The sequence below is a fragment of the Gekko japonicus genome, unplaced genomic scaffold, assembly GCF_001447785.1.
Source record: "Gekko japonicus isolate JY-2015 unplaced genomic scaffold, Gekko_japonicus_V1.1 scaffold457, whole genome shotgun sequence".
NCBI lineage: Eukaryota > Metazoa > Chordata > Lepidosauria > Squamata > Gekkonidae > Gekko > Gekko japonicus.
The window spans coordinates 723,255-735,149 of NW_015164196.1; the positions used below are offsets into that span (position 1 = coordinate 723,255).

At 45.9% G+C, this 11,895-nt stretch overlaps 1 protein-coding gene across 1 annotated transcript in view; it reads right to left on the bottom strand.

Moving 5' to 3' along the window:
* Positions 1-10,132, bottom strand: part of ARHGAP30 (Rho GTPase activating protein 30) — a 42,459-nt gene extending 32,327 nt beyond the window's left edge. The window contains exon 1 of the mRNA XM_015408333.1: positions 10,036-10,132. Within this exon, the coding sequence (XP_015263819.1) occupies positions 10,036-10,132 (97 nt within the window). The remainder of the gene's footprint in view (positions 1-10,035) is intronic.
* Positions 10,133-11,895: the final 1,763 nt, after the last annotated feature.

The window sequence follows — 11,895 nt, forward strand, 5'->3', positions numbered from 1 at the left end:
AGAACGAAGCTGGCATTTCCCTGCAAGTTTGCGGAGTTCGCGCTTGGGATGAAACACGGGTTGCACACACTTCAAGGGAGAGAGATGAGTGGCTGTGGGTGTTGGGGGTGGGGCTTCCCCGCCAGCCATCTGGCCGGTGGTGGGTAGAACCCCCCCAAAAAACGGGGGACCCCTGGCAAACCGGGGGGGTTGGCAACCCTATGGAGGCCTGGCAACGTCCTCTGAAGTTGGCTCAACTTCATGTTCGTTGCATCGATGACACTGTCTAACCATCTCATCCTTTGCCGTCCCCGTCTTCTTTGACCTTCAATCTTTCCCAGCATCAGGGTCTTCTCCAGTGAGTGCTCCCTTCTCATTTGGTGGCCAAAGTATTTGAGCTTCAGTTTCATTATCTGGCCTTCCAGGGAACAGTCAGGGTTGATTTCTTTGAGGATTGACTGATTTGTTCTTCTTGCAGTCCAAGGGACTCTCAAGAGTCTTCTCCAGCACCATAGTTCAAAAGAATCTATTCTTCGGCGCTCGGCCTTCCTTATAGTCCAACTCTCGCAGCCATACATGACTACTGGGAATACCATTGCTTTGACCATGCGGACTTTTGTTGGCAGGGTGATGTCTCTACTTTTTATCATGCTGTTTAGGTTCGCCATCGCTTTCCTCCCAAGGAGCAGGCGTCTTTTAATTTCATGGCTGCAGTCACAGTCTGCGGTGATCTGGGATCCCAGGAACGTGAAGTCTGTCACTACTTCCACGACTTCCCCTTCTATTTGCCAAGGAGTGATGGGGCCGGATGCCATGATCTTAGTTTTTTTGATGTTGAGCTTCAAGCCCACTTTTGCGCTCTCCTCTTTTACCCTGAGCAAGAGGTTCTTTAGGTCCTCTTCACTTTCTGCCATTAGAGTGGTATCGTCTGCATATCTGAGGTTGTTGATCTTTTCCCCAGCAATCTCAATTCTGGCTTGTGATTCATCCAGGCCAGCATTTCGCATGATGTACTCTGCATATATATTAAATAAGCAAGGTGACAGTATACATCCTTGTCGTACTCCTTTTCCTATGCTGAACCAATCAGTTGTTCCGTATCCGGTTCTAACTGTCGCTTCTTGGCCCTTATACAGGTTTCTCAAGAGACATGTGAGGTGGTCTGGTACTCCCATCTCTTTAAGGACCTGCCATAGTTTGTTGTGATCCACACAGTCAAAGGCTTTAGCATAGTCAATGAAGCAGAAGTAGATATTTTTCTGGTACTCTCTTGCTTTCTCCATAATCCAGCGAATGTTGGCAATTTGATCTCTAGTTCCTCTACCTCTTTGGAACCCAGCTTGTACTTCTGGTAGTTCTCTATCCACATACTGTTGAAGCCTAGCTTGTAGGATCTTGAGCATGACCTTGCTAGCGTGTGATATGAGTGCAATTGTGCGATAGTTTGAACATTCCTTGGCATTGCCCTTCTTTGGGATTGGAATGTATCCTGATCTTTTGGCAACCCTAACAGGAAGTAATTAACAAATTAGGCAGAAGGGGGTATAAAGTAAAAACATTTAAGGAGGCAGCTGTATAGAGAAGCAAGACTACTACTGAACAGGATCTACTTCTCAGTAAGCCTGTAGTAGATGGGGGCCAATAGGAATGGGCATTGCTGGTTTTCATGGGGGAACACAGCACAATATTAAATTATATCAAAATACTGTGTGGAATCGCTCTGTTTGTTTTACTTGCAGCTGACCGAGGAAGAAGAATCCTTCAGCAATGCAAAAGGGTCATATTGTGGAATCAGCTCTGGTAGACGGGACAGTCGGTGCATGAGTTGTTGGAGGGAGCATGGGTGTTAGCTACAAGAGGCAGCAAGGCTTGGTGGTGGTGGTGGAGGAAAGGGCCATCAGGTCACATAGGGCTTTCAAGGCAAGAGAGGTTCAGGGGTGGTTTGCCACTGCCTGTCTCCGCACAGCGATCCTGGACTTCCTTGCTGGTCTCCCATCCAAGTATTAACCAGGGCGAACCCTGCTTAGCTTCTGAGTAGGGCTGCCAAATGTGGGCGGGGGGGCAGGGAATGCTCCGATTTGAAGCCCCGATTTCCGACGCGGCGGAATCAGGGCCCGGGGGAACCCCGCCCCCGGCGTGCGCGTCACTAGCAAGTGACGTGGGCACGCCGGGCATGCTGGGGGCGGGGCCACGGCCATACAAGGGGAAACTCTATGGTTTTCCCTTGTATGGCCGTGGCCCCGCCCCCAGCGTGCCCAGTGTGCCCACGTCACTTCCGGGTGATGTGCACGCGGCGCGCACACACCCCCGACGCCGGCCGGGAGCCCCCTGCTCCCGGCGAAGACAGATTTGGCAACCCTACTTCTGAGATCTAATGAGATTGGGCTAGCCCAGGCCATCTGAGTTAGGGTGGCAAGGCTTGTGCCCCACTGAAATTTCCCGGGGTGTGTGTGTAACATTCTCCCCCCTACCTGCCAAGCATGCCGTAAGGACCCCCAGGCTTAATTTGCCTCTGCTTCCTCCTCACCTGTTCTAGTTTTAGCCACAACAAGAAAGATCACAACAAAAGTCCCCCCTCAATAGGCCCGTAGTCGGAAATTCTTTATTGTGGGGGGCAAATGAGTACAGTGGTGGTCAGGCCATCATTGTTTATTTATTATTTATACTTTCTTACTTATTTACCAATTTTCTACTTGTATTACATGGTATAGAATGTTGTAATCAAACGGCATGAGAGAGCGAATAAAATGCAATAAGGCTAGTTGTACAAAAATTTTAAAAATGCAAAAAAAGTATCAAACTTGCTATGTCAAGCAACGTAGAAAACGGAATTACAAAAAATGAAAATAGTGCTGTAAGAGCGTGATCAGGGGTCATTTCCTGCAGGAGCGCACAGGAGCGGAGCTCCAGCAGTAAAGAGCCCAGGGGGTGGGCACATGCAACAAGCCCCACCCCCTGCTCCCAGCAGCCCTCAGTCAGAGCAAGAAGCAGCCAGGTAAGCTGCAGAGCTTCCCCCACCCCCCAGTCCAAAACAGTCCAGTGACACCTTTAAGACCAAGTTTTATTCAGGTACCAGCTCTCCCTCCTCTGCGAGGACAGATCTGCACGTTCCCCCCCCCCAATAGCTAGCAATCCAAAAGAGTCCAGTGGAGCTTGAGCAGTGGGTGTTGCTTTCTGACACACTTCCGGTGATGTCAGGGGGTGTGGTATATGCTAATAAGTTATGCTAATGAGTTATGCTAATGAGCTCCTGCACCTCTTTTTCTACAAAATGACCCCTGAGCGTGATAGAACATACAACAAATCAATACTATAGCATACACTGTGGCGTAGACTACAGTCTTGTTCTGTATAAGCTTTATAAAAATGCCCTCCCAAGCAACTGCTTTACATAGTTTGCAGAATTATTTATTTATTTGATTTATACCCTGCCCTCCCCGCTCAAGTGTGAGAGCCTTCTTCCAGTTACTGAAACCTGAAACTGTAAATTCAACCTTATTTTCTCTGTAAGTCACTAACTCAAGGACTTACACTAACTGTAAGTCACAAACTCTAAGTCACTGTTAGAAACGGTGCCACCCAACAACCCTGCAGGGTTTTAAAACCAGGACTCTTCAGCCCTGGGAACTGCTAATTCTGTTCTAGCCAATTGCATTGAGAATTCACCCTTGGAAGATTTATGACAGGATTCACACTTTTAATCTCAACCCCTTCCTTTTTTGCAAAGAAAATTTACACCTGAAAGACTTGTGACAGATTTCACACCAACCTGTAATGCTGATTGGCGGGGCATGACAAATGATTGATGGGGCACTGCCCCCTTTTGCACTATGGGCCTGCCCCTCGACATTTGTACACCCATGTCCCTAAAGACTAATGATTGGATGTGAATTTAGAAGATTGGGAGCAAATATGGGTGAAAAATGTTAACATGACTAATGCTGTTGCCTATAAAGAAAATATGTATAAGATGTTTTATAGATGGTATGTTACTCCAGATAGATTAGCAAAGCAAAGTAGTAAATGTTCAGATAAATGTTGGAAGTGTAAAAACAAGGTAGGCACATTTTATCATATGTGGTGGCTATGTGATGTCTCCAAACATTTTTGGGTACATTGTATGATGGAAAAAATAGTAAGATGTAACATCCCCTTTACTCCTGAATTGCTTTTGTTAAATATCTTTCCGAAAGAGTTTAAAGAAACAGATAGATACTTGATTGTATATATGTCAACGGCAGCAAGGATATTGTATGCCAAATATTGGAAGACCCAAGAAACACCAACTAAAGAAGAATACATTAATAAACTACTAGAAGCTGCGGAAATGGACAAATTAACCATGGAAATGAGAGGCACAAAGAAATGGACATTTCAAAAAACATGGAAGAGGCTATATGATTGATACAATGAGAATGGACTTAAAGACTAAGCTGATATGGCAAAATTAACATTGGAGTGTGTAGCAATTTATAATAATGGAATTAGAGAATATTAACAAATGTTGAAGAATAATGAAGTGATGATGTAGAGGTAGTAGCAAATTGTAATAAGTCTCTTGGCCTATATGTTGTTTGTTGTAGTTGTTTATCTCTGTGTGTAGGTATATAAGAAAATAATAAAGGTGTACCTTCGGGTACTTAAAAAAAAAAAAAGACTTATGATTGGTACCAGCTGGTAAAAGAAGTTCTACTGGCTTCCACCCTGATCCTTGAGTTGAGAAAGTAGCTGGCTAGACTGATGTGTTGGCGTATATTAGCCACAGGATATTGGAGGTTTCTCTGCTTTGCAATATGTCATCTGCAAACTGAACCATCTTATAAAAGCATGAGTGTTTTGCTATGTGTGGCGAAATGCAGCATAGCCCAAAGTTTCCCTGGTTATTAAGTTGTGCTGGACTGAGATTGCAACAGTTTACGGGGAATAAGGACACCGTCAATGTACTTAAGCAGTTTTATACACTGAAAGAATCAAATAGACAGCCTACATGTTTGGACAATAGCCTCCTTGGATGGAGAAATGCAGAGACTGCCAACCCCACTACCGTGGCACAGGGGTTGGTTCTTCTGACCATAGTTTTCCTTGTGGAGCCACTATTTGCCTTGCTGCTCCCCGCCCCCCGCCCCCAATCCAGGTCCTTATTACATAGGTCCTGACCAGACCTTAGGGTCACCAACCTTAAGGTGGTGGCTGGAGATCTCCTGGGATTACAACTGATCTCCAGGCAACAGAGATCAGTTCACCTTGAGCAAGTGGCTGCTTTGGAAAGCAGACTCTATGGCATTACAGCCCATTGAAGTCTCTCCCCTTCCCAAACCCCACCTTTCTCAGGACCCACCCCCTAAATCTCCAGGTATTTCCCAATCCAGAACTAGCAAACCCTATCAGACTTGTTATGTTTTCCAGAGTTGTGTAGTGGTTACAGCGTTGGACTAAGACCTTGAAGACCCAGGTGCAAATCCCCACTCTGCCATGACCATGAAGCTCACAGAGTAACCCCGGGCCCATCAGCCTAATTTGCTGTGAGGACAATATGGAGGAGGAGGAGAGCACTACCCTGTTTCCCCGAAAATAAGACCTACCCAAAAAATAAGCCCTAGCAGGATTTCTATGCATTTGTGGTATAAGCCCTAGTGTATCTTCTTGAGAAAAAAATAAATATAAGACAGTGTCTTATTTTCGGGGAAACATAGTATGAATGTTGGCACCCTTAGGTTCTTGGACAGAGGGTGGAATAAAATTGCAATAGATATATAGAAATAGGTGCTCTGCAGGGTCAATTTAGGTTAGGAGATTTAAATCCACCTCACCCTGCACTGAGGTTGTGGTCCAGATTCACCTGCTTTTTTGTAGCAAATACGACTTTTGTTCAGAGAACTCACAACCGCCTGTGTATGTTTTAGGGTTGCCAAGTAAAAAAAACTCACCGGGGAGCTGTCCCCGGATGCGCGCGCGCCGCCAGCACGTCACCGGAAGTGATGCGCGACATCGACCACATTGAGGGCGTGGCCCTGATCGTCGGAGGGAAAACCATAGAGTCTTCCCTCCGACGATCCGGGCCACGCCCCCAACGTGATCGACATGGTTGCGTCACCTCCGGTGACACAGCCACGCTGCGCTTTGGGGGGCGGAGTTCCCCCCAGGACCCGATTCCGCAGCGGCGGAAATCGGGCCTCCAAAGCGGGGGTTTACCCGCCACCCGCCACCACTTGGCAGCCCTAGTATGTTTGCCCAAAGCATTCGGAGAAGCATCACCTGCCACGTTTGTATGTGGCAAGTTGCAGTCAAAGACAAGGAACAGAGCAGGAAAAGTAAAGATACGCTAACACTAAGCTATACATGGCAATAGTATTACCAGCCATGTCTAACGGTTGCTCAGTTTTATATCGGTGCTTATGTGGCTGATGAAGAGGCCAGGACAGAATCCTGCGTTAACCCCCAGCTTGTTTACCAAGCCCTCCCGTTGCTCTCTGAGGTTCTTTTGGTTGCTCAATTTACTCTAGTTGATGTAATGCACAGATTGGCAAGGCCCGAGACCAGCCAAACAAGGAAGCAACACTGATCTGCCTTCCCCTCCCCTTCCCACTACAAATGCAAACCCGCCCTGCTTGCCTTCCTTTACACCCCACAGCTCATTTCCTGTGTGCCTTGAATGCTGCACAACCAGCTAAGCCAGCCAGGTCCTTGATTTGGTAGCTCAGGGATCTCAAATGGTTGCAAAAGGAGAATGCCTACTCAGACAGCATAGTGGAGTTAGACACTGCATGTCCGTTACCTTCCATGCAAAACCTCACTCTGTGTGGTGTAACAAGGGCAGGATACCTATACTGGGGTGGGCTTGGCTGAGGTTAATTATGGTGGATAGCCTTTACAGGCTCAGAGGCAAACTTCCATTACTGTTGATGGCATAGTTAGAGCTGCTGAGCTGGAATCCAGAGCCATCTGACATTATTATCAGACTTGATCTTAATAGTGACTGCGAGCAGCTAGTTTCAAAGAGTATCAAGTACTGCTCTGCAGTAGAACCGCTAGATTCGAGTCCACCTTAGAGATCAACAAGATTTTGGGGGTGTAAGCTTTTGAGAGTCAAAGCTCCCTTTGTATTTCAGTTTTCTTTTTGTATTTTTATGTGTGTGTGCATGCGTGAGTGTGTGTGCACCTGGAAGTCCTGGTGACCTCTGGTGATTGATCCCTACTGGGGGCCTGGAGGATATTCAGAGAGGTGGATTCCACCTCTGGTATTCCTCGGAGGTCACCCTTGCAAATACTAGCCAGGGCTGGCCCTGCTTTGCTTTTGAGATCTGACGAGATCGGACTTGCCTGGGATATCCAGGTCAGGGCAGCTCCCTTTGTATTTCTAAGGTGCTACTGGAATCAAATTGAGCTGTTTTTCATATCTGGTTTGTAGGGATTGTGAACCATCAAAGTTCAGTTTAAGTCTCCCAGAGCACTTACTCCTTTATATTTTTCTCCTTTGCTGCTTCTTCTTCCATCTTAATTAATTACTCCCTGTTCTATAGCAGCCTGAATTGTCATTGATGAATCCGTTCTTTTTTTGATAAGGGAATTAAACACTGCTTTTTATTTTGCAGCCTTTTGCTGCTTTTTATTTTGTGTTGCTCATTATTTAATTTGATTTTTACAATCATGTTTTTCCAATTGCTGTGTTATGGTCATGGAAACCTAATTAAAATAATGAGCACAGGGTTTGGTGGCAACGTGAAAAGCAATCCCCAACCTGCTAATTAACGACTGGTTCAGGAATGCTGTGACCATGAGAAAATTATAATGAATTAATAGCATTAAGTGCCATGTGAAACCACAGTTTCAATTCTACTTGTAGCTGATCTATTCAGGTAGGTAGCCGTGTTGGTCTGAAGCAACAGAACAAAGTCTGAAAGCTTACACGAAAGCTGATACCCAGAATTAAACTTTGTTGGTCTTGAAGGTGCCTCTGGGCTCAAACTTTGTTGTGTAGATTGTGTCATTGGAACATACCTGCAGGATCCAACACATTGTTAGATGTCAAATGCTGATGTTGAATATAGAACACTCAGCAAAGTTTTAGATTATATTTGTGTATTTCCTGAATATCTAGCACAAAGAATTGGACAGAGGGAGAAAACTTGTTTCAGATGCATATGGCAATTTTAGATTTCCACAACATAAGCACCCTCAACTGTCTTGTGTTGACCTGGGCTGGGCTGAATTGTAGAATAAGACTGGTAGGATAAGTGAACATCCCTGATTATAATTATTTCCATATCATTTTTCTGTACAGAAAGCATTTTTTCTTCTCAGCCGTTCTCACCATGACACTAAAAGCACTTCTTGAGTTTCTCCCTAATCTTTTGTGTTAGGAAGAACGAGAAACTGAAATGTACGTTTCAGATTTTGATGGCTGTCGTAAAATGGTATCTCCCTTATATATAAAAGCCGAATGGTGGTGGCACTTCTCTAGAACATTCCACACGCTCCGGAATTGGTTGGCGCCCTGGTGTGTCACTCAGAATCTGTCCCTATCCACTGGCTGCATTGCTTGAGTCTCACCTCCAACATTCTAAACAGTTTGCTGTTCCCCTCCCCCCCCATAGCCAGTCAGAACACAGAGGTTATTTGCATATGCAGCCTCATTGGCCTTTGCCTCAGAACGCAGAGGTCATTTGCATATGCAACTTGATTGGCTTTTGCCTCTAACATTCTAAACAGTTTGCTGTTCTGAGGTAAAATGTGTCCAGGTGAATTACAACTGCTTTCCAGATGGCAGAGATCAGTTCCCCTGGAGAAAATGGTGGGATCTGTATCCTTATATGCTGCTGAGGTGGCCCCTGTATGACAGCCAATGTGATGTAGCAGTAAGGGCTTCAGAGCACGGGAGAGGCTGCAGGTGTGTGGGGGGTTGAAAGCTGGAGGGGAAAATAAAGGTAGGTTGATAATTGGCTGGGAAGGAGATAGGATTGCCAACTCCAGGTGGGAAATTCCTGGAGATGTGAGGGATGGAGCCTGGAGAGGGTGAGGTTTCAGGAGGCGTGGGACCTCGGACAGGTACAAAGCCATAGACTCCACCCTCCAAACCAACCATTCCCTTCTGGGGAACCATCATTGCCAATCTCCAGGTGAGGGCTGGAGATCACTCAAAATTACAACTGTTCTTTAGGAAGCAGAGATCAGTTCCTCTGGAGAAAATGGTGGACTCAGTGTCAATATACCCTGCTGAGGTTGACACAGCAAATTGACACTGAGTGTTCAAGGCCGGGGCACCCGCCCAGAGCCTCTTTCTAGAGGCCATTGTATTTATTTCCACAACGGACCTTTTTCCTAGTTTATCTATAACTGGAATCCTACGGCTGGGATGGAGACCCAATCAGTATTTGACAGTACCTAATAGTTGGTAGGCAACAAAATGCATTAAACTCTTGCTTTTACACTCATTTCACTCAATCAGCTGTGACCCCCCAAAAAAATATCCTTTCAAATTTTGAGATCAAAATATGTATTCAAAATTCCAAACCTAAAGTTCAAAGCCTGCATTTAAACCCCACATTTTTTCCACAAAAACCACTTTCAAAATTCAAATGTTCTGCTCAAAACCTCAGGTTGAATGTCAAAAGTTTTGATTTCAACATCCACATTTTGTAGCTTCGTGTAACCAGGCATTCACCCTGCCATGGCTAAGCAGAAACGCATCTTCTGTTACCTCTAATGGTACTGCCTCTGCCCCTCGATGTGTAGAAGATAGAAACCCACAACAAAGAGCTATTGATAATCATTTGGTGGTCAGTGTACGAATGAGATTCATTTGGAACCATTCAAGACCCTTATCCACAAACAATATTCTCATCCTCTCATAAAGTTGCTAGTAGTTTTGTAATAAGCATTACAGACCACCAAGAAGGTGACGGAAACCCCCCCAGAGGTCCAACCAAAGCCTACAGAATAAGCCCACAAGTGACATTAGTTAGATGGAGGCCCTTCTTTTTCCATTTCCTGTGTGAGGGTAACAGATATCTGAGACCAAGAGAAGAAAGGATGAGCCCAAGAGAGGAAATCACTTACCATCATGACCAGATAACTGGAGATGCTCCACCAGGTCACACCCAAAGACCCGGTCCTTAGGCGCTGCCTTCCTCCTCACTTTCTGCCGAGCTTTCATGGCCAGCGACATGTGTGTGGATGCCAGGGCTGCGCCGTAACTGCTTCTCAACACTCAAGGCCTTGCTCCTTCTGTCCCTGAGGCTTCTTTGGGTTCATTGGGCTTCAAGAGATAGGTTTTTGACAGTTGCGCTAGCAGCCCACGACTCCTTCAAAACATGCAACGCAGCCCAGCCTCGGAGATCTTTTGCTTCCTGAAATCCATGGCTAGTGTCTGCGGCCTTAACTCTTCATAGTCCAGATCTTCATTGAGGTCCGCTTTAAGATGAGTTGGCTAGTCAACGGACGAGTGCAAAGGCTCCAGTGTTTCCAGGTTCTTTTGGGGAGACCTTTGGCCAGCCTTGCTGTGATGGGGGTATCAACTGGCGAGTGAAAACGGCTGAGGCCCCAAGGCCTCAAGCGAAAAAGAAATCGTTACACTTCTGTTCTCAGTCAGAGCCAACAGGAAGTGAGTTCAGCAGCCTCCAAACCCAACTTCCCGTACTGAGCATCTTTGAAACCACAAAGAACAAGTGAAGTCTTGCGCACACATCTTTGTTCCCCCTCCCCTCTCTCTCTCTCTCTCTCTCTCTCTCTCTCTCTCTCTCTCGCTCACACACACACACACACACAAACATTGGTATGGATTTAGGGCTAGGTCACATGATTATAAATACTTCCCTTTTAATGCCTTCAATTTTCTTACTTTTGTCTTTCTGGACAAAATCTGGTCAAGAATTCTGTCAATTGGCCATTACAAGAATAATCTCATACACTCCAACTGTTCCTGTTTTCCCAGGAAGAGTCTCAGTTTCCATAATATCTTTTCCCGTGCCACTTCCCCCATATTTCTTCCCATTGGGAATGCCATGTCAAAACATTATTAGTGTGAATTGCTAGCATTATCAGTCTTCAGGATTCAACTCCCTTCTCTCTAGAAGTTCAGTCTCTGAGTGATACATAGATGCATTGTGTTGGTAGAGCACAATCATTTCAGTCCCTGTGCATGAACGCTAAAGCATCGTTTCCACATCCTGCATCCGCTGAGGGCCAAACTAGACATGACAGCATCCATGGGTCCAACCTGTGGATGCCATCACCACCATTTTAAAGTGATTTAAAAATGCTGCAAGGGCCCAGGCCTGATAGTGTCCGCAGCACAGTGGGCTGAGGTGCTCTTGTTTCATACATGCATGCCTTTTCAAGTGCCAAAATGGACCCCTCCCCCCACTGTTGTTTCAGCACTTAGAGCTGCTAGAGGGGTGAGTGTTTTTTTACTTGCTTTCAGCTGAGGGGATTCAGCTGAGGATATTGTGTGGGAGGACTGTGTTTGGGAGTGTGTGAAAGTGATTAGAGTTGTTGCAGAGTCCTGGCTGCTTGAGAGAGGGAGAGGAAGGGGCATTGTTTGACTGTGATTGACTGTAATTCAGTATTTAAGAAAGCACCTTGCCAGAGGCATGAGCCTCTGGCACAAGCCGAAGGGCGAGCTAAAGGGCTATTTGCCTGTGGCTCTTAGCTTAGGGGCTCTGTAAGAAGCCCAAGAAGAGCCAGAAAGTCAAGGCCCTAGGCTCTTTGTCTTCCCCGTAAGGTAAGTTGACCTCGACAAGAAAAACCACATAAATACAAAGGGTTTTTAAAAGGGGGATTATATTTACTTATTTTAAAAGAATTATGAAGACAGAATGTCAGCAGGGGGTTGGGGGCTATCCAGTGTTTTGCAACCAAGAAGAGCCAGAAAGCCAAGGCCCTAGGCTCTTTGTCTTCCCCGTAAGGTAAGTTGACCTC